This window comes from Thamnophis elegans, chromosome 12 (genome assembly GCF_009769535.1).
Source record: "Thamnophis elegans isolate rThaEle1 chromosome 12, rThaEle1.pri, whole genome shotgun sequence".
NCBI lineage: Eukaryota > Metazoa > Chordata > Lepidosauria > Squamata > Colubridae > Thamnophis > Thamnophis elegans.
Genome location: NC_045552.1, coordinates 11,024,862 through 11,045,111, shown reverse-complemented (window position 1 = coordinate 11,045,111; position 20,250 = coordinate 11,024,862). Strand labels below are relative to the sequence as shown.

The 20,250-nt window shown below is 47.2% G+C and overlaps 1 protein-coding gene across 1 annotated transcript in view; it reads left to right on the top strand.

Moving 5' to 3' along the window:
- LOC116515602 (IgGFc-binding protein-like) overlaps positions 1-20,250 on the top strand; it is a 53,368-nt gene that overhangs the window by 30,325 nt on the left and 2,793 nt on the right. Inside the window, exons 13-18 of the mRNA XM_032227724.1 lie at positions 2,565-2,999; positions 3,046-3,153; positions 4,986-5,175; positions 11,661-12,253; positions 16,633-17,203; positions 19,190-19,389. Of these exons, the coding sequence (XP_032083615.1) occupies positions 2,565-2,999; positions 3,046-3,153; positions 4,986-5,175; positions 11,661-12,253; positions 16,633-17,203; positions 19,190-19,389 (2,097 nt within the window). The remainder of the gene's footprint in view (positions 1-2,564; positions 3,000-3,045; positions 3,154-4,985; positions 5,176-11,660; positions 12,254-16,632; positions 17,204-19,189; positions 19,390-20,250) is intronic.

The window sequence follows — 20,250 nt, the reverse complement described above, 5'->3', positions numbered from 1 at the left end:
AAAAGATGACCTTGGCTTCTAGAAAGAATGAAAACAATACATTCCACAATCCTACTCCTGTCTTTCCCCCCTCCCATCAACTATACTAATGAAACAGCGTAATGAATAAGAGAAAGTGTGGCAGGCCAAAATTCTAAAGGAGTATAATTGTAGGCCTGACAGACAGGGCATCCCAAATTTACACACCAAGGCTAATTGTGAAACTCTTGTCAGCCCATTCTTTAGAAAGCAAGAGAAGTAACAGATTAACGGAAGGGGTCTTGCAAGTCATCTAGTCCAACTCCCTGCCCAGCAGGAGACCCTACATCTGCCTTTAACCTAGGATTGAGCTCACAACCTCCTGATAGTGAGGCAAGAGCTAGATTCTTTCGGGTTTTTTGGTTAAAAAAAAAAAAACAAAAGTTTACCGAAGAGACAGAATAAAGTCATAGATTCTCAGCAATTGGCAACATTCTGTCTAAAATCCAGTTATCTCCTAGTTAAGGAGATGCTTTCCTTTAGTGAGATCTCTGGGGAAACAGGTAGGCTGGTTGTTTCTGAACTGGTATAGATTAAATGTCCAGTTGGCCTTGATGCTATATTAATATGTGAGATAATATGTAATATAAGAAGCCGTTTTCTTCTAATGCTTAAGGCATCCAGCTAGAAACAAGGATATGTGAGTGCTAGTCTCATCACAGGCTTGAAAGATGACTTTGGGCAATCACCAGGAGTCTGTGAGTTCTAGTCCTGCTTTAGGCATACAAGTGGTTGGGTGAGTTTGGACCAGTCACCAGGAGTCTGTGAGTTCTAGTCTTGCCTTGGGCATGCAAGCAGTTGGGTGAGTTTGGACCAGTCCACCAGGAGTCTGTGAGTTCTAGTCTTGCCTTAGGCATGCAAGCAGTTGGGTGAGTTTGGACCAGTCACCAGGAGTCTTGTGAGTTCTAGTCTTCTCTTAGGCATGCAAGCAGTTGGGTGAGTTTGGACCAGTCACCAGGAGTCTGTGAGTTCTAGTCCTGCCTTAGGCATGCAAGCAGTTGGGTGAGTTTGGACCAGTCACCAGGAGTCTGTGAGTTCTAGTCCTGCCTTAGGCATGCAAGCGTTGGGTGAGTTTGGGACCAATCACCAGGGGTCTGTGAGTTCTAGTCCTGCCTTAGGCATGCAAGCAGTTGGGTGAGTTTGGACCAGTCACCAGGAGTCTGTGAGTTCTAGTCCTGCCTTAGGCATGCAAGCAGTTGGGTGAGTTTGGACCAGTCACCAGGAGTCTGTGAGTTCTAGTCCTGCCTTAGGCATGCAAGCAGTTGGGTGAGTTTGGACCAATCACCAGGAGTCTGTGAGTTCTAGTCCTGCTTAGGCATGCAAGCAGTTGGGTGAGTTTGGATCAGTCACCAGGAGTCTGTAGTTCTAGTTGCCTTAGGCATGCAAGCAGTTGGGTGAGCTTGGACCAATCACCAGGAGTCTGTGAATTCTAGTCCTGCCTTAGGCATGCAAGCGGTTGGGTGAGTTTGGACTAATCACCAGGAGTCTGTGAGTTATAGTCCTGCCTTAGGCATGCAAGCAGTTGGGTGAGTTTGGACCAGTCACCAGGAGTCTGTGAGTTCTAGTCCTACCTTAGGCATAGAAGTGATTGGGTGAGTTTGGACCAATCACCAGTGTTGCAGAAAATGAGACAAGGCCAGCTCTTTGTCAAAGGGAAAGGTTGTATGGCGCAAGGTTCAGCAGCAAGCAAAATCTGAACCCCCGAAGGGCAGTTGTTTACAGTCTTTTATACTCTTAGCCAACATATTGATCATCCCAAAGTACCTGGCCTTCCTGTGTCACGTATGACCCCCTTCCTGTGTCATGTAGGCCTCGTACACAATCTCCCAAAACAGAACAGGACATTCATTACTCAATTACCTCCCACAGGGGGTATTGGTACAAATATCCTGTTTCCATTTGTTTTAGTTAGGTTGAAGCAACAGAACACTAATCTTAAGGGTAATTAATCCTTTGTCCTGTTCCACATGGTCAAGAAACTTTAAGACCCAAATAATCTGTCTCGTTGTCAAATTCTCTTTTATTCCCCCCCTTTGAAACTCTTCCGCCTTGTCAGGAGGAGTTTCACCTGGAATCCTGTGAGTTCTAGTCCTGCCTTAGGCGTAAAAGCTGACGGATGACTTTGTCTCACTTCCCTTAGCCCAACTTACAGAGTTGTTGTGGGGAAAAATAGGAGGGGGGGTATTAAATGTTCCCCCACCTTGAGATACTTATGAAAAATACATGATTAAAATGTATAAAATAATAAAGGCAATTTAAAAAAGGAAAGAGGAAAGGAGAGGAGTGGAGTGGAATAGAGAAGAGGAGTGGAGAGGAAGGAATGAGAGGAAAGGAAAGAAAAGCAAAGGAGAGAAAAGGAAAGGAGAGGAGAAGAGGGAAAGGAAAGGAAGGAAAGAAAGGAAAGGAAATGAAAAGTAAACACATGATCTGGTTGATAGAGTTTACTGCTGTTGGATAGGTCTGCCTTGCTGTGCAACTCCCACTGGTGGCATGGCCTTCTGTCTGTCCAACTTACTGAGAGTCCTTCCTCTGCTCCTTCTTTCCAGCTTTGGCCTGTCCTGAGAACAGCCACTACGGAGGCTTGTGGAAGCGCCTGCCCAACACTTGCTCGAAGCCAATTGGCTTCCGCATCTTGCAAGATGCCCTGTGTGGAAACCTGCCAAAACGAAGGCTACGTGCTCAGTGTAGATCGATGTGTCCACGGGGAGTTGCGGCTGTACCTACGATGGTGCCTACTACAAACCGGGGCAGGAATTCTGGGGGATGAGAACTGCACCTCTCGCTGCAGGTGTGACCCCAAGATGGGCATGGTCGTGTGTGAGCCAGGCAGCTGCAAGGCTAGCGAAATATGCGGAATAGACGACGGCATCCGACAGTGCAACCCTATCAGCGTTGCCACCTGCACAGTCATGGGGAATCATCACTACACCACTTTTGATGGGCAGAAATATGACTTTACTGGCACTTGCCTCTACCAGCTGGTTGGTTCTGTGTCAAGGATCCTTCTCTCAGCCCTTCGCCATCAAGATCCAGAACAGCCAAGGAAGGAAGATCTTGCCGTTCTCTTCCGTTCTGACCTTGGAAGTCTATGATATGATCATTACCATCAGCCAGGATCATCCTGATACGATCCAGGTAAGAGCAATGGTGAAATATCATTTTTTTACTACTGGTTCTGTCGGCGTGGCAGGGGAAGGATACTGCAAAATCTCCATTCCCTCCCCATTCCTGGGAGAAAGATATTGCAAAATCTCCATTCCCACCCCACTCCAGGAAAGGATACTGCAAAATCTCAAATCCCTCTCCACTCCAAGGGAAGGATACTGCAATGTCCATTCCCTCCCCACTCCTGGGAGGATACTGCAAAATGTCCATTCCCTCCCCACTCCAGGAGAGGATACTGCAAAATCCCCATTCCCTCCCCACTCCAGGGGAAGGATACTGCAAAACCTCCATTCCCACCCCATTCCTGGGGAGGATACTGCAAAATCCCCATTCCCTCCCCACTCCAGGGGAAGGATATTGCAAAATCTCCATTCTCACCCCATTCCTGGGAGAAGGATACTGCAAAATCTCTATTCCCACCCCACTCTGGGGCCAGCCAGAGGTGGTATTTGCCAGTTCTCCAAACTACTCAAAATTTCCGCTATCGGTTCTCCAGAACCTGCTGAATTTCACCCCTGGGTAAGAGGCTAGCTAATACAGGTTGTCCTCAACTTCAGACATTTGTTATATGACCATTCAAGTTACTACATCACCTGAAAGAAAGTTACCATGCGTATGACCCTTATAACAACATCCTGACCGTTAGCGATAAAATTCAAGCCCTTGGCAACGAGATCATCTTTAAACACAGTTGCAGTCATTCCAGGGTCACTGAGCCGTGGTAGCAGAGTGGTTAGAATGCAGCATTGGCAGGCAAATTCTGCCCACTGCCTGGAGTTAGATCCTGACTGGCTCAAGGTTGACTCAGTCTTCTGTCCTTCTGAGGCCCACAGATTGTTGGGGGCAATAGGTTGACTCTGTAAATCACTTAGAGAGGACTGTAAAGCACTGTGAAGCGGTATATAAATCTAAATGATATTGCTGTGGCCCTTCCTCCTCCTCCTCCCTCCTCCTCCTCCTCCTCCTCCTCTCCTCCTCCTCCCCCCCTCTTTGCCTCCTGTTTATTCTTATAAACAGTTCTTGGTGCAGTGGTGAAAATGCAGCATTGCAGGCAAACTCTGCCCACTGCCAAGAGTTCGATCCTGACTGCTCAAGGTTGACTCAGCTTTCCATCCTTCCGAGGTCTCCAGATTGTCAGGGGCAATATGCGACTCTTAACATCACTTAGAGAGGGCTGTAAGCACGTGAAGCAGTATATAAATCTAAGTGGTATTGCTATATGATCACCATTTGCGACCTTCTCACCTGGCTTCTGACAAGCAATGGGGAAGCCTGTCCGCTTAATGACCACAGGTTCACTTAAAAAATTATACTTAGTCATTTACCAACCCGCAAAAAAGTTGTAAATTGGGCATCACTTAACTATTGTCTTGCTTAACAATATAAATTCTGGTCTCCATTGTAGGCATAAGTCAAGGACTACCTGTATACTATAGTATACTATTGTCCTAAAGCAGCATTGGGAGTGAGTGTTTAATGGCACATATTATCCTGTATAACAGTGGTTCTCAAACCTGTGGGTCCGGATCCCTCTGGGGATCGAACGACACCTTTCACAGGGGTCGCCTAAGACCATCAGAAAACACATATTTTCAAAAAAATACGGAAAACATAAAATGATTTTATGGTTGGCTGTCCCACAACATGAGGAACTGTATTAAAGGGTCGCGGCATTAGGAAGGTTGGACCCACTTCTGTATAAGGATGTCATGGACTGGAGCGTCTCAAATATGGTCTCTGTTGTTTCCTCCTGGGTGATGGGCTTTGTTTCCATTTTGACAATGTTCTCTCTCTTCCTGTAGGTTGATGGAGTATTAGTGGACTTGCCCTTCTACTATGAAGACAAGATCCAGGCTTACCTTAGTGGAAATCATCTCCTTATCAAGACACAGGTTCGACCTTCCTTGATCTTCAGTTGGAATAGACTAGTCCACATCACGGTTCCTGGCAGCTATCTCAATGTGCTTTGTGGTCTCTGCGGTCAAAAACCTGGTAGGGAGTTGACCATGAAGAATGGAGCGCCAGCAGCCGATTTATCCAGTTTGCCAACAGCTGGAAAGAGGAGAGAGCCCCTGGTTGTGTGAATGGTGTACACAGCAACTGTCCAGGCTGTAGTGAAAATGAGAAACAGATCTACAAGACGGATGACTACTGTGGGGGTCCTCTCCAGAAAAAGATGGACCATTCAGGCATTGTCACATAGCTATCAACCCAGCACCTTACCTTGATTCTTGTGTCTTGGATGCCTGTTCTACAAGGGCCACCAGAGCACTCTTGTGCAGTGCCATTGCAGCCTACGTACGGTGTGCCAAGCCTGGGCATCCAGATAGACCAATGGCGGGAGGCCTCCTTTTGCAGTAAGTATTAGAAGCTGTATTTTTCAGGAATGGTGCAGTGGCCTAGAGGTAGAGTTCTCGCCTCACAATTGGGAGGCTGTGAGTTCATTCCTAGGTAGTGGCAGATATTTCTCTCTCAGGGCACAGTGTATCTGATGAACAACTCTGCATTGACGACAGGAAGGGCATCCGAGCCAGTAAACACTCTACTAGCTCCATTCAGTTGCCCAGACCCACATAATCTGCAAGGGATTAGGGGACATTAAAGGAAGAAGATGGTGATTAGAGCAGTGTTTTTTCAATCTTGGCAGCTTTAAGACCTGTAGACTAAGTACATAGGTCTTAAGTTGGCCAAGGTTAAGAAATATTGTAAAAGAAGATGTTTGCAAGGGAAGGTCGCAAGAAAGAAGGCTAACAAATAATCCTTCTTCTCTATGGAGATGCTCGGTCATCCAGGTGATGGTTGTCCAAAGGTGCTTTTTTCCAGAGGAACTGGCCTTTCTGGTTTTTCTCTCTGAAGACATTTCGCTTCTCATCCAGAAGCTTCTTCAGCTCTGACTTCCCGCCCTCCAGTCAGTGCTGAAGAAGCTTCTTGGGTGAGAAGCGAAAACATCTCAGAGAATAGCCAGAAAGTCCAGTTGCCTCTTGAAAAAGCACTTTTGGAACAAACAACCCTTCTCCAAACCAAACTAGATCTGATATGTTTAAAGTGTAATGTATGTGTGTGTGTGTGTGTGTGTGTGTGTGTTGCATTTGTGCAACAAGGCAACATAAAAGAATGGCTTTCTGCCTGGATGACTCCTAGAGTGATCCGATAGACAGAAAAGGGAAGCAGTATACTCCTTCCCATATTTGGGCACATCAGGGGTTGTGACACAATATATACATACATACATGCATGCATGCATGCATGCATGCATATATGCGTATGTACGCATGTGCGTATGTGCGTATGTGCGTATGTGCGTATGTGCGTATGTGCGTATGTGCGTATGTGCGTATGTGCGTATGTGCATATGTGCGTATGTATGTATGTATGTATGTATGTATGTATGTATGTATGTATGTATGTATGTAGGTAGGAAGGAAGATATAGATATAAAGATAGAGATAGCGATAGAGATAGAGTGTGTGTGTGTGTGTGTGTGTGTGTGTGTGTATAAAAGTTACAACCCCTGGTATGCCCAAATATGGGAGGAAGATCACTACTTCCATTCTCTGTCCTTTGGCTCATCACAAGAGACCATCCAGACAGAAACCCAATATTTTTACTGTTGCCTTTTTGTTACATTTGTTATATTTGTGCTGATAAATAATAAAGGGAGACTAGTATATTTATTTCAAGCTATTTAGCTCTCATCAGCTAGCCATACCCTTACTGGGAATCGAGCCTGTGCTCTATTGCCTCTTAGGCAGATGTGTTAACCACTGAGCTACAGAGCTCGACTCCTTATCAGCCAAGCCAGGGTGAAAGGTATATATTAAAGTAACAACCCCTGGTATGCCCAAATATGGGAGGAGATCACTACTTCCATTCTCTGTCCTTTGGCTCGTCACAAGAGACACATCCAGACAGAAACCCAATATTTTTTACTGTTGCCTTTTTGTTACATTTGTTATATTTGTGCTGATAAATAAATAAAGGGAGACTAGTATACATCTATTTCAAGCTATTTAGCTCTCATCAGCTAGCCATACCCTTACTGGGAATCGAGCCTGTGCTGTATTGCCTCTTAGGCAGATGTGTTAACCACTGAGCTACAGAGCTCGACTCCTTATCAGCCAAGCCGGGTGAAAGGTATATATTAAAGTCACAACCCTGTATGCCCAAATATGGGAGGAAGATCACTACTTCATTCTCTGTCCTTCGGCTCGTCACAAGAGACCATCCAGACAGAAACCCAATTTTTTTTTAATATATATTTTATATATATTCAGCCAGAGAGGGAATTTACCATCTTGGTGTAAGATGAGTTTATCCTTTCCTCCAATGCTCTGATACTTGTGAAGAAATTTACCTCTTTGAAGGTGTTATTTGAGAGGGAGAGAACATTATTTATTTAACCATTTTTGGCCAGCTTTTCACGGAAAGTAATCCCAAAGCAACGTGCAACGAATCAACCCAGCAAAATCCTTCGTTTAAGGTTCTTTCTATTGCAAAGAAGTGAAGTATAAATATACATATAACATTAGCTGTATTTGGGGACGCCTGGTAAGATCTTTTTTCCCCCTGATCATAAATAAGGAAGTAATGATGATCGCCACTATCATCACAGCCATAATGCAGACAATTGCACTGTCTTCTGGCTGATAAGAAAGAAATTGTAGGACTGTCTAGATCAGGGGTGTCAAACTCAAGCCCCCCAGGCTGGATTCAGCTCATGGGGTACTTAGATCTGGCCCAAGGGGCCACCCTGGAAACAGCGAAGGACCCGCCTGCTGTGCCTCTACCAGTGAAAACGGAGTTTTCACACTCCATTTTCACTGGCAGAGGGTTGCAGGAGGCCGTCACAACCCATTTTGCCTGGCAGAGTGCTCGGGTTGCCACAGGCATGCCCAACATGAGTGATGTCAAGCTGGCCATGCCCACCTTTGCCACACATACCCAGCCCCCGAGGTCAAACATAGCCCTGATGCGACCCTCAATGAAATCAAGTTTGACATCCCTCATCCAAATCTTCAAAGGAACATTTCCTTTGATGGAGGTGGGGACATGCATGGGAAGGGGTCAAAATCTTCCAGAGCTGAGCCATGCATAAAAGGGGAGGAGCTTCAAATCTCAAGAGTATGCTTGCATCTTGCAGCTCTTGAGTCATAGGATCATAAAATTATAGGGCTGGAGAGGATCTTGGAGGTCTTCTAGTCCAACCTCCTGCCCAAAACCAATAACCAGGAGGTTATTAGGAATGCCACTAGCATTTAGCACTAGCATTTAGACTTATTTACCATTTCACAGTGCTTTGCAAGCTCTCTCTCAGTGGTTTATAGCAGTGGTCCCCAACCTTTTTATCACCGCGGACCAGTCAGCCTTTGATAATTTTACCGTGGGCCCGCTGAGCGCGCGCAGGATGGGGGGGCGTTGTTCGCGACGACACATTGATTGTTTATATATCACGTGCGTACCAGCGCGGGGCTCTCTTCCCTGGAGCCTTTGCGCACGGCCCAGGAGCTTTTGCGCACGGCCCAGGAGCCTTTGCGCTGCAGCGATCATGTCCCCCGGCCGCTGCAGCGATCATGGCCCCCGGCCGCTGCAGCGATCATGGCCCCCGGCCGATGCGCGGCCCGGTGCCAGGTACTCCACGGCCCGGCACCGGTCCGCGGACCGGGGGTTGGGGACCACTGGTTTATAGAGTCAGCATATTGCCCCCAAACAACCTGGGTCCTCATTTTACCCCCCTCGGAAGGATAGAAGGCTGAGTTGACCTTGAGCCTGATGAGATTTGAACTGCCAAACTGCTAGCAGTTGGCAGCCAGCAGAAGTAGCCTGCAGTTCTGCACTTTAATCAATGCGCCACCATGGCTCAGCATCCATTTCCTCCCTACCCCCAGAAACTTCTTAGGGAGGTGCAAGCAAAGTATAAACCAAAACAGCTTTGCAAAGCAACATGGCCTTCTCACTTCTAAACCACAGGTAGGTTGAGTGTAGTCTCACCCACCATCAAATAGTCAAAGTGCCCGCTGCAGTTCTGCGGTTTTCAGACAGCTGCCAACTTGAGGGAGAAGCGGTGGCTCAACTTTAACCCTGCTTAATTTAACCGGAGTGTGAGATGCTTTGCACATGGTCTGGCAAAAATCCCACAAGCTGTCAGGCTCAGGAGTCCTTCCTGCAAAGTCAACACAGCTCCTCTTACATGAAGGGAGATTCTGATTTGGTTTCCGTTGCTATTTATAAGCTGATTTCACATGCCGCGCCAAACTGTGATGGAGGTGGCACACTTTGGGCTTCCTGCCTTATGTGAGTCCATATACGGTTTGTGGATCGTGAATTGTGGCTTCGTTTAGCGCTGCATTGTTGGAGCTGGGAATGAAGGTTTTGGAGGTACATTACCAATCAACTGGTCCACACTCCCCAATGCAGAATCCACTATTCTAGCATTTCAAGCAGGGGTGGGTTTCAACCGGTTCGCGGCGGTCCCTGCGAACCGGTTGGTCACCGAACCCGGAAGTAAGTAACTTCCGGGAACGGCGAAGTGCGCGCCCACCCACCCACGGTCCTTACCTGGTTTTGATGAGTTCTGCGCTTCCACGCATGCGCAGGACGCATACAGCGCCTGCGCGATCGTCCAGGAGCAGCTGGAGCATCGCGCAGATGCTAGTACGCTAGTACTAAATCGACCAATCAGATCGCACAGACTGGGCCTCCTCCGAATTCCATCTGCCAGTCAATGTCGACTGGCGACCACACGGAGGAGAGCCTTTTCTGTTGCTGCCCCGACCCTATGGAACGAGCTCCCCATGGAGATCCGCACCCTCACCACGATCCAGACCTTCCGCGCAGCCCTCAAGATCTGGCTCTCCCAGCAGGCCTGGGGATAGGCTTCCAATTACCCGCCCGAGTGTTTGATTGCTGAATGAAAGTTGTGTTTTATTATTTTTCTTTTGTTCACAAAGTGTTTGTTTTGACCTTGCACTTCCCCTCCCCTGTGGTTGTAAGCTGCCCTGAGTCCCCTCAGGGAAAAGGGCGGCATATAAATCCCAATAAAACCTAAACCTAAAACCTAAAACCTACGCATGCGTGCACCGCGCGCGTGCACGAGGTCGCCGCCGGCCCCGTTCCAACCGAACCGGTTGGAACGGGGCAAGAAACCCACTCCTGATTTCAAGAGATGATCTTCTGACCTCAAAAGGGAGGCTGACACCTCCATCAAAATAGTTTGTTCCAAAGGTGAGGAAAGTGGTGGGATTCAATTGGTGTAACAACCGGTTCGCTGAGCGCATGTTTCATGCAAGCATGCTCGCTTTGCTCACCCGTGCAGTGCATTTGAAAACAGGTCTAAAATGTACCTTCTACTGCAACTTCTACTGAGTAAAACAGCTGAGGCACAGCAATCCAGTCTGCTGCGCTTCTCAGCTGGGCTTCAAACAAAGAAATATAGGGCACACTAGCGCAGCGGTGGGTGGGCGGGGCCAACTGATCACCAGAAATTCCGGTTTGAGCGAACTGGTCCGAACTGGCTGAATCCCACCCCTGGGTTAGGAGTTCTTACTGTTAGGGAATGCTTCCTGATGTTTAACTGGAATTGAAGCTTCTTCAGCTCTGACAAGATAATAGCAATAGCAATAGCAGTAGACTTATATACCGCTTCATAGGGCTTTCAGCCCTCTCTAAGCGGTTTACAGAGAGTCAGCATATTGCCCCCAACAATCTGGGTCCTCATTTTACCCACCTCGGAAGGATGGAAGGCTGAGTCAACCCTGAGCCGGTGAGATTTGAACCGCTGAACTGCTGATCTAGCAGTAGCCTGCAGTGTTGCATTTAACCACTGCGCCACCTTGGCTCCAATGAGGAATGGAAGGATAAACTCAGAGGTAGAACCGTCACATGGGCGGCAAGCCACTCCCATCCGGTCACATGGGTGGCAAGCCACTCCCACAAAGGAGGCCACACCCACAGAGTAGGTTCGAACAATTTTTGAAACCCACCACTGGATAAACTTCCAAGTGCTTCAATGACCCCCCTAAAAGGATGCAAATGACCAGCTGTCTGCAAGGAATATAAATCCTTCCATTCCCCACCATCCGGTCAGAACTGAAGAAGCTTCTTCGATGAGAAGTGAAATGTCTTTCAAAGGAAAAAAGTCCAGTTGCCTCCTGAAAAAGCACTTTTGAGTTAGCAAATCATAGTTAAACAAATCATATGTGAAGAGCCGAGGTGGTTGAAGAGCCGAGGTGGCGCAGTGGTTAGAGTGCTGTACTGCAGCCACTTCAGCTGACTGTTATCTGCAGTTCAGCAGTTCTAATCTCACCGGCTCAAGGTTGACTCAGCCTTCCATCCTTCCGAGGTGGGTGAAATGAGGACCCAGACTGTGGGGGCGATATGCTGACTCTGCAAACCGCTTAGAGAGGACTGAAAGCCCTATGAAGCGGTATATAAGTCTAACTGCTATTGCTATTGCTTTAACATTCAATTGTTTTTTTCAGGTCTTTCCTGCCCCCATAATTCTCACTACGAGCACTGTGGAGATGGCTGCCCTGTGACCTGCCATGGCCTCTCAGCCCCCGATGGATGTCAGACCTCCTGCAAAGAAGGCTGCTATTGCAATGCTGGGTTTGTCCTGAGTGGAGATGAGTGCGTCCCTATAGGGGAATGTGGTTGTCTGTACCAGGGCAGGTATTATAAAAGGGGTGATGAATTTTACCCCAGTGCTTCTTGCCAAGACAAATGTCGTTGTAGAGAAAACGGGGCCGTGGAATGTCGGAAGGTCTTCTGTGGGCCTCAGCAGCAATGCAAGATTGAGAACGGGAAGCAAGCTTGTCACCCTCGTGGCTGGGGCAAATGCAGCGTGACCGGTGGGAGCCACTACCTCACTTTGGATGGAGAGGTCTTCAACTTCCTGGGGTCTTGTTCTTACACTTTGGTCGAAGTCTGTGGCAGGAATGCTGAACTGGTCCATTTCTCCGTGGTGGTGGAGAACGAGAGCAACCGGAAAGGCAAAGCTGTGCCAAAGGCAGTTGTCATCACTCTTCGAGGTTATGCCATCAGACTTGAGAGAGGAATGACTTGGCAGGTTCAGGTAGGTCTGGTGTCCTACCCAGCAGTGTATTTCCTTCTGCTTATACCTGTTGTGGCTCGCCAGCGGCCAGCAGAGCTGGCAACAGATTCAGACAGGGAGGAGGTTGAGTGGGGAGGGGGAACATGGGCTAGTCCTGGAGTCTGGGGAAGGCTCTGACGAGGGCTCTGTGTTGGAGGCAGAGAAGGGGCCAGAGCCATATTAGCCAGTTATCAGCTGCCTTCAGAGTCAGGCATCAGTGAGGCAGACAAACAGCTGGAGCCCGTTCCCGATGTGCGCATGCACAGAGTTGCCAGATGAAGGGAACAGCTAAAGAACAGGAGCTGACTTGGGAGTAAGGCCACTGGTGGATGATGAATGGCCCCTCCCAGCGGAAATAAAAGAGGAGCGAAAGGGGAGTGGAGTTTGCAGGAGACAATTAGTTCGCTTAATTGGTTCATGACTCTCTGAGACTCCTTGCCAAGTTTTGCAGATATCAGCCTTGGCAGCTCTCCAGGCCAGATAAGGTCTGTGACTGTAAATCCTCCCTTGAAAGACTTTGCTGGATGTGAATGAGCAGAATTCTCAGCAAATTAATAAAAGGGGTTTTTGTCAGAACAAGGAGTTTGCTTCATGCTCTTGGGAAGCCTCAGTCAGAACAGTACCAAACCCTTTCGGTATTTTTCTACCACATTTCCTACTTCTTTAAACAAACTAGCCCTCGTGGTGCAGTGGTTAGAATGCAGTTGCCAGCATTCCGAGTAATACACCCATTGAAAGCAGAACTGTAAGGCGGGAAGGTTCCTTTAAGAATGATGTTTATTGGATACATCATGTCAGCACTGTCAGTGAAAGCCAACTCTGAAAGTTCCCGCGGTTTTCACTTAATTAAAAGATTAATCCTTCCCCCTTCCCCAGTGCCAGTGGTGGGTTTCAAAAATTGTTCGAACCTACTCTGTGGGCGTGGCCTCCTTTGTGGGAGTGGCTTGCCGCCCTTGTGACTGAATGGGAGTGGCTTGCCCCCCATGTGTCCGGATATGAAGATGCCGATGACACTTGTCAGAACCACCTTAAATTACCTCACACACAGCAGTGGCATGCATAAGAATATGATGTAAACTTGTTTTTTAAAAGGCATCTTTGGTTTGCGTTAAAACAACTTCAACACACGCAATGTTCTGATTGCACCACAAACGCAGTAGTCATCCTTACCTTTCACAGAGGCACTGAGTTTTATAAATATGAGCATGATAGTGTAGAATAATCATATCCAAGGACCAGTGGTGGGTTTCAAAAAATTTTGGAACCTCTTCTGTAGGTGTGGCCTGCTTTCCAGGTCCACTGGTGGAAACTCTTCTAACCGGTTCGGTAGATTTGACGAACCGGTTCTACCGAATACGTGTGAACTGGTAGGAACCCACCTCTGCCCATTGCCATCAGTCATGCTGTCCAATGAATATGGCTGGCAGTCTCCTCTCCTCCTTCACCAGCCACCAGTTATAATGACATATTTCTTATTTTGACTGCAAGCTGGGCTATCTACTCCCCCCTCACTTCTATCTCAGGCTTCATGGCAACTGTGAGGCAGGACAAGATGGCTTCAGCCAGGTTTACTTCAGAGTTGAAGCAACATTACAGGCCAACTCTGCCCATAGCCAGCAGTTCAATCCTCACCGGCTCAAGGTTGAGTCAGCCTTCCATCCTTCCGAGGTCAGTAAAATGAGGACCCAGATTGTTGGGGACAAGAGTCTGACTCCGTAAACCACTTAGAGAGGGCTGTCAAGCGGTATATAAGTCTTAAGTGCTATTGCTATTGCTACCCTGTTTCCCTGAAAATAAGACCACCCGGAATAATAAGCCCAATTGGGCTTTTGAGTGCGTGCACTAAAATAAGCCCTTCCCCCAAAATAAGCCCTCCCCAAAAATATTGCAATGCAGCAGCAGCCATGAGGTGACCACGCTCTCTGCCTCCTGCACCTCAAAAATAATAAGACCTCCCCAAAAATAAGGCCAAATGTTTATTTCGGGAGTCAAAAGGAAATAAGATCCTGTCTTATTTTCGGAAAAACATGTTATTGCTAAACTTTGGGGATGCTGTTGCACAGGTCCAGCAGGCCTAATCTCTTACACTTAGATGATGCTTAGCTTCTTTCCCTGGTGTAAAGAATTAGTAATGATTCCATGAAGGTTGACTGAGAAACCTGGTAAGAAATATTCACTGCTGAGAAAGTAAGGCCCTCTCAAATTTGGAACCCTCTCCTAACTTCTGAAGATGTATTTATCCAGCATCGACAGCACCCACCTTGTGGTTCTAGCAATTGCAATTTCCCACAGTCCCACATAGTGATACCAGCACTAGGAGAGAATTCCCGTGCTATTTATCATCAATGGACCGCTGATTTTAGCTGCTCACGTAGCCCATTCATCAGATTTCCAGACTCGCAGATTGTTAGAGTCTGTCTCCCTCTACTGTCGGTTTCTTTTTTCGACCTACTTGCTGTTTCACTGAGCTAGGATGTGCTTCTTGGAATCAGAGATTTCAAGGTCATTTCCATGCTGGAGATTTATAGCATCTTCTAAAGTCATCCAACCTTAGTTGTGTGCCCAAATAACAGTAATGCAGACAGGCTCTATATCATGTCCGTGATGGCTGAGTGAGAGGCTGCAAATGAGTAATGCAGAAACAGGCTTAAGTTGTATGAAGGCGTGTAAACCAGAGCTGAGTACAAATGCCCTTTCTAAATTCTGAGAAGCATCTCGAGGACAGCAATAGAAGGGAGACAGAGTCTTTAAATTCCTCCAGGGTGAGATTTCCCCCTTCGGGAAGAAAATTGCACTGCTAGTTAAAAAAAAACAAAAAAACTTCAACTCCCATCATGTCTTTCTTTGAAATTTAATCGTAGTCGGGATGCCGGAGAGAGGATTGTAAAGTGAATGGCTAAAGATTCACACATATGCCAGGGTTATCTCATAGCAAATTAAATGCAGGAATACCACCCTTTGCCCACCACAGTTTCAGTAAAATGCTCTTCTTCTTTGGGGGGAAAAAATCTAAAATCAATTCTCCTTACTTGAACAAAATTAGAACTTTTTTTTGTGGGGGGGGGGGGAATCAGGATATTTTTCTGTGGTTGACACTAATGAAAACATTATTTACTCTTTGGACATAATTCAGTTGTGTTTTTGTTCCCCCTGGGAACATGTGAAGGTGGGTTGTGTGTATCTATTCAAGAGAGCCAGTTTGGTGTAGTGGTTAAGATGTCGGCCTAGAAACTGGGAGACAGTGCGTTCTAATCCCCACTTAGGCATGAAACCTGGCTGGGTGACTTTTGGCCAGTCACTCTGTCCCAATCCAATCCATTCCACAGGGTTGTTATGGTGGGAATATAGGAGGAGGAAGGTGTCAGGCCTGCAGCCTATATTTTCTTTTTGGTCTTTGTCCTGCCATACTTTCTATTGTTCTGCTATGCATTTTCTATTGTGGGAAAATGGGAGGGGGGATTGTACGGAGTTAGATGCTATGTAGCTACAACAAAATTCTTTCTAGAAAGCCAAGGTCTTTGCACCTCTGCACCTGACCGGATCTGGATGGGTGGAACTGCCAGTGTGGCAGTGGGAGATTGGACCGTGTGGTGGACTTGTGGGTGTGGGGGCCAGATCTTGAACTTTCAACTGGGCTGGGAAAACCAGGAAGCTTTAATAAATTGGAACTTTGAGCAATATTTTGCCTTGGACTCTGATTTACTTTTGGATGCTATTTGGAACCCTGACAGGAGGTGTATTATGTATATTCACCACTTTGAGTTACTTATGAAAGTCACAAAAGTGGAAGAAAGAAAATCTAATAAATGCTACCTGCGTTTTCCCGAAAATAAGACCTTGTCATATATTTTTTTCTGCCACCAAAAAAGGCACCAGGCCTTTTTTTTCTCAGGGCAGAGATGTTGTCCATTGACTAACCTCACTTATGCAGGTCACCCCTGGCCTCCTTTTCACTGTCAGTGGCCTTCAGAAACTTCTTCTGCAGCTGGCAAGGCTGGCAAGGCTTTCCTGAAGACCTCTGCAGTCAATTACAGAGATCTGGATCAATTCGGACCTCTGTTATCAGCTGCAGAAGAAATGGGCTGTCAAGGCAGGTATTGGGGTATGCAAGGCCTAGCTGCAACTGTCTGAAGGTAAGTAGTAGGGCAGGTCCACCCCCATCCCCCCCAGCTTAATTTTTACCCATGCACCCTGGAGTGGGTCTTAATTAGGGCTTATTTTAGGTGTAGGGCTTATATTGGGCACCCATATTAAAATCAAGCTAGGACTTACTTTCAAGGTAGGTTTTATTTTCAGGGAAAACACGGTAAATCTTCCTGTCAATTAAATCTCACATGGATTTTTCTCTTCTTTTTGCATAGGTGAATGAAGAAGCCTACACCCTGCCACTGGTGATGAAGAGAGGATCCATTTTAATCCATCAGGAGGGGAAGAACGTTGTGATCCAGACCGACTTTGGTTTGAAAGTTCTCTATGATTCTTCCCAAATCATCCTTCTGACCATCCCTAGCATGTACCAAGGACAGGTATGTGGCTTGTGTGGCAACTTCAACGGGGAGAGGCGAGACGAATTCCAACTACCTGATGGAACCAGCACCACCAATGTGACCATGTTTGGAGCCTCCTGGAAAGTGTCAGCAGGAAGCCTCAGTTGCTCGGATGGCTGCGGGCAGAACTGTCCCTCCTGCAATGCTGCTCAGATCAGTCCGTATCAGGCGGAGAGTTCTTGTGGGCTGATCAAGTCCTCCTCAGGCCCTTTTGAAGCCTGCCATCTCCTGGTGAAGCCTGAAGAGTATTTTAATCTCTGCCTGTATGAAATGTGCGCTGCTCACGGAGCCAAAGAAGCTCTTTGCCAAAGCCTGCAGGCCTACGCAGCTGTGTGCCAAGCAGCTGGTGCCACTATCAAGAGCTGGAGGACAGCCGTTCTTTGCCGTGAGTTGAGAAATGGATCTGCTTCTGCTATGCTCAACCACTGATCCAGAGCTGTTTAGGATCCTTTTACTCCTTTGCTTATGTCTCTCATTCACCCATTTATCCTGAATATCTCTAAAACAGGGGTGTCAAACTCAATGCCCGGGGGCTGGATCACGCCTGTGGGGTATTTGAATCTGGCCCACAGGGCTGCCCTGGAAACAGCAGAGGACTGCCCCATGGTACTTCTGCCAGCAAAAAAAAGGGCTCCTGGGCTCCGTTTTCAGCTGCCATGGTCTCCTGCAACCTTCTGCCAGTGGAAATGGAGCTCAGGAGAGCAATGCAGGGCCCTCCCAAGCTCCATTTTTACTGGCACAGGGTTGCAGGAGGCCATCCCAGCTGAAACAGAGACCGGGAGCCCAGTTTTGCTGGAAGAGAGCTTGGGCCACCACGACATGAGTGATGTCGAGCTGGCCACACCCATCCTGGTGAAGCCCATCCTGGCCCCCAGAGGCCAAACGCAACCCTGATGTGGCCCTCAATTAAATGGAGTTTGATACCCCTGCTCTAGAAGTTAGAGTGTTGCTCTCAACCGGGAGCAACCCACCTCTGATTTAAATAAATCTTGTGCCAAATGCCAAACTGTGGGCAGCTCACAACCACATCTACGTACAATAAAAAAATATCATGAAATCCAAAATATTAAAGCGAAAAGATTTGGCACCCTAGCTAACGTTTCCCATGCAGCCTACAGGAGGTTCATCTCACAAAACTCACCTTACCCCAGGTCTTGAGTGCTTTTCGAAAGGTTAAAAGAGTTTAACCTTACAATTATTTGATGACATATAAGTGTAGAAATCGGTGAACTCCTTTTTCTTATTTGTGGCTTTTCTTGTCTTCCCTGCCAGATTTATCTTATCTGTGATATGACCAGCTCAGCCAATGGCAGTCTAATTTATCTTTGCTTTTCACCTTTCTCTGATAGCGTAAAGATAGCTTAGCTAACCACTATTTTAATATGCCAAAGATCCTCCTTATCATCTCTTCATTTAGCACGCGGGAGGTAAATCTTTTTCTACTGAGGATCATATTTTCTGTGATCCATTGGCATCTCATGGTAGATGGAGATGTAGGAAGCCTGTGGCGTCATAGTCAGTAGCAACAGCATTTAGATTCATGTACCACTTTACAGTGCTGTACAGCCCTCTCTACGCCATTTTACAGAGTAGTATATTTTCCCCAACAATCTGGGTCCTCATTTTACCCACCTCGGAAGGACGGAAGGCTGAGTCCACCTTGAGCCTAGTGAGATTTGAACTGCCAAATTGGAGGCAGCCGGCAAGTGGCAGAAGTAGCCTGCAGTACTGCACTCTAACCACTGCACCAGGGAGGCGCCACCAAGCTCAACTTCTGGTGACTATATGGACAACAAGTATATCATTTTCTTCCAAGACATTCCAATATGGGCATCCTATGTTAAAGTTATTATTGACACCCTCTTCTTTGTTCTAAGAGCTGATTACATGAAAAGGAGGAAAGTGTCTCTTACTAAAGATAGAACCTGATATCCTGTGAAGAGTTTTGAAATTAGGCTTAGGATCTGATTAAGTTAGTCATTTTGGCCATGTAGATCATGACAATGCAGATGTTCATCCCCTATTAGGAAGGAGCCGAGGTGGTGCAGTGGTTAAACGCAGCACTGCAGGCTACTTCAGCTGACTGCAGTTCAGCAGTTCGGCTGTTCAAATCTCACCGGCTCAGGGTTGACTCAGCCTTCCATCCTTCCGAGGTGGGTGAAACGAGGACCCAGACTGTGGGGGCGATATGCTGATTCTGTAAACCACTTAGAAAGGGCTGAAAGCCCTATGAAGCGGTATATAAGTCTAACTGCTATTGCTATTGCTATTGCTATTATACCTGCAATTAAGCCATCTCTTTTCTCAAAGCATGACAATCATGGACACATTACATTGAGGTTCTCTCACTCTGCTTTCCTTCTTTCCTCAGCCTTTACTTGCCCACAGAACAGCCACTATGAGCTTTGTACCAGATCCTGTGATTTTACTTGTGCTGGTCTATCTTCTCCCGTCCAATGTACCGAAAAATGCTTTGAAGGCTGCCAGTGCAATGATGGCTACGTTTCTGATGGGGAAAAGTGCATATCCCTGGACCACTGTGGCTGTGTACATGACGGACGCTACATGAAGGTTGGTGCCAGAACCAGTGGTGGGTTTCAAATCCTCATCCTCATCCAACACACGTGCACAGCATGTGCACACGTCTTAGCACCTCTGCAAATGCTCCGTGACGCTGCAGCTGTTCCGCGGAGCATCACGCAGGTGCTATATGCGCCATGCACATGTGCGGCAGCGCAGAAGCTTTGAAACACAGGTAAAGAGCTCAGGCGGACGGGCCCTCCAGAGCACTATACCAGAACGGTATCTGGTGCTCCAGGCTGGCTCCGGTACACCCATACCGGGGCGTACCACCTGTAACCTACCACCGGCCAGAACTGAGCTGTTTCATGAATGTGCAGAGCTGAAGTGGTGCCAAGAAAAGAGGGCCTAGAAGCTCTTCTGGTCTGATGCACACACATATACCGGGGGTACAGTGGTGGGTTTCAATTTTTTTTAGAACCTCTTCTGTAGGTGTGGCCTGCTTTGTGGGAGTGGCTTGCCAGCCATGTGACCAGGTGGGAGTGGTTTGCTGGCCATGTGACTGGGTGGGAGTGGCTTGCCAGCCATGTGACTGAGTGGCAGTGGTTTGGCAGTCATGTGACTGGATGGGCATGGCCAAGTTGTAAAATGTGGTGAAACTCACTTAACAATGCTCTTGCTTAGCAACCAAAATGTTGGCTCAGAAACTCTGGCATTTGAAGCCTGCAAGTCTTAAAGCTGTCAAGTTACAAGACCCTTGCACCTCTAACCTTTTAGAAAAAAAAACCCAGGGGTGTTCAAACTTGACAGCTTTAAGACTTGTGGACTTCAACTCCCAGAATTCCTCCTCTCGCTCTTCATCTTGATGATGTCCGGACGGGCAGGGGGAGGGAGCTGGAATCGGTTCTGAAC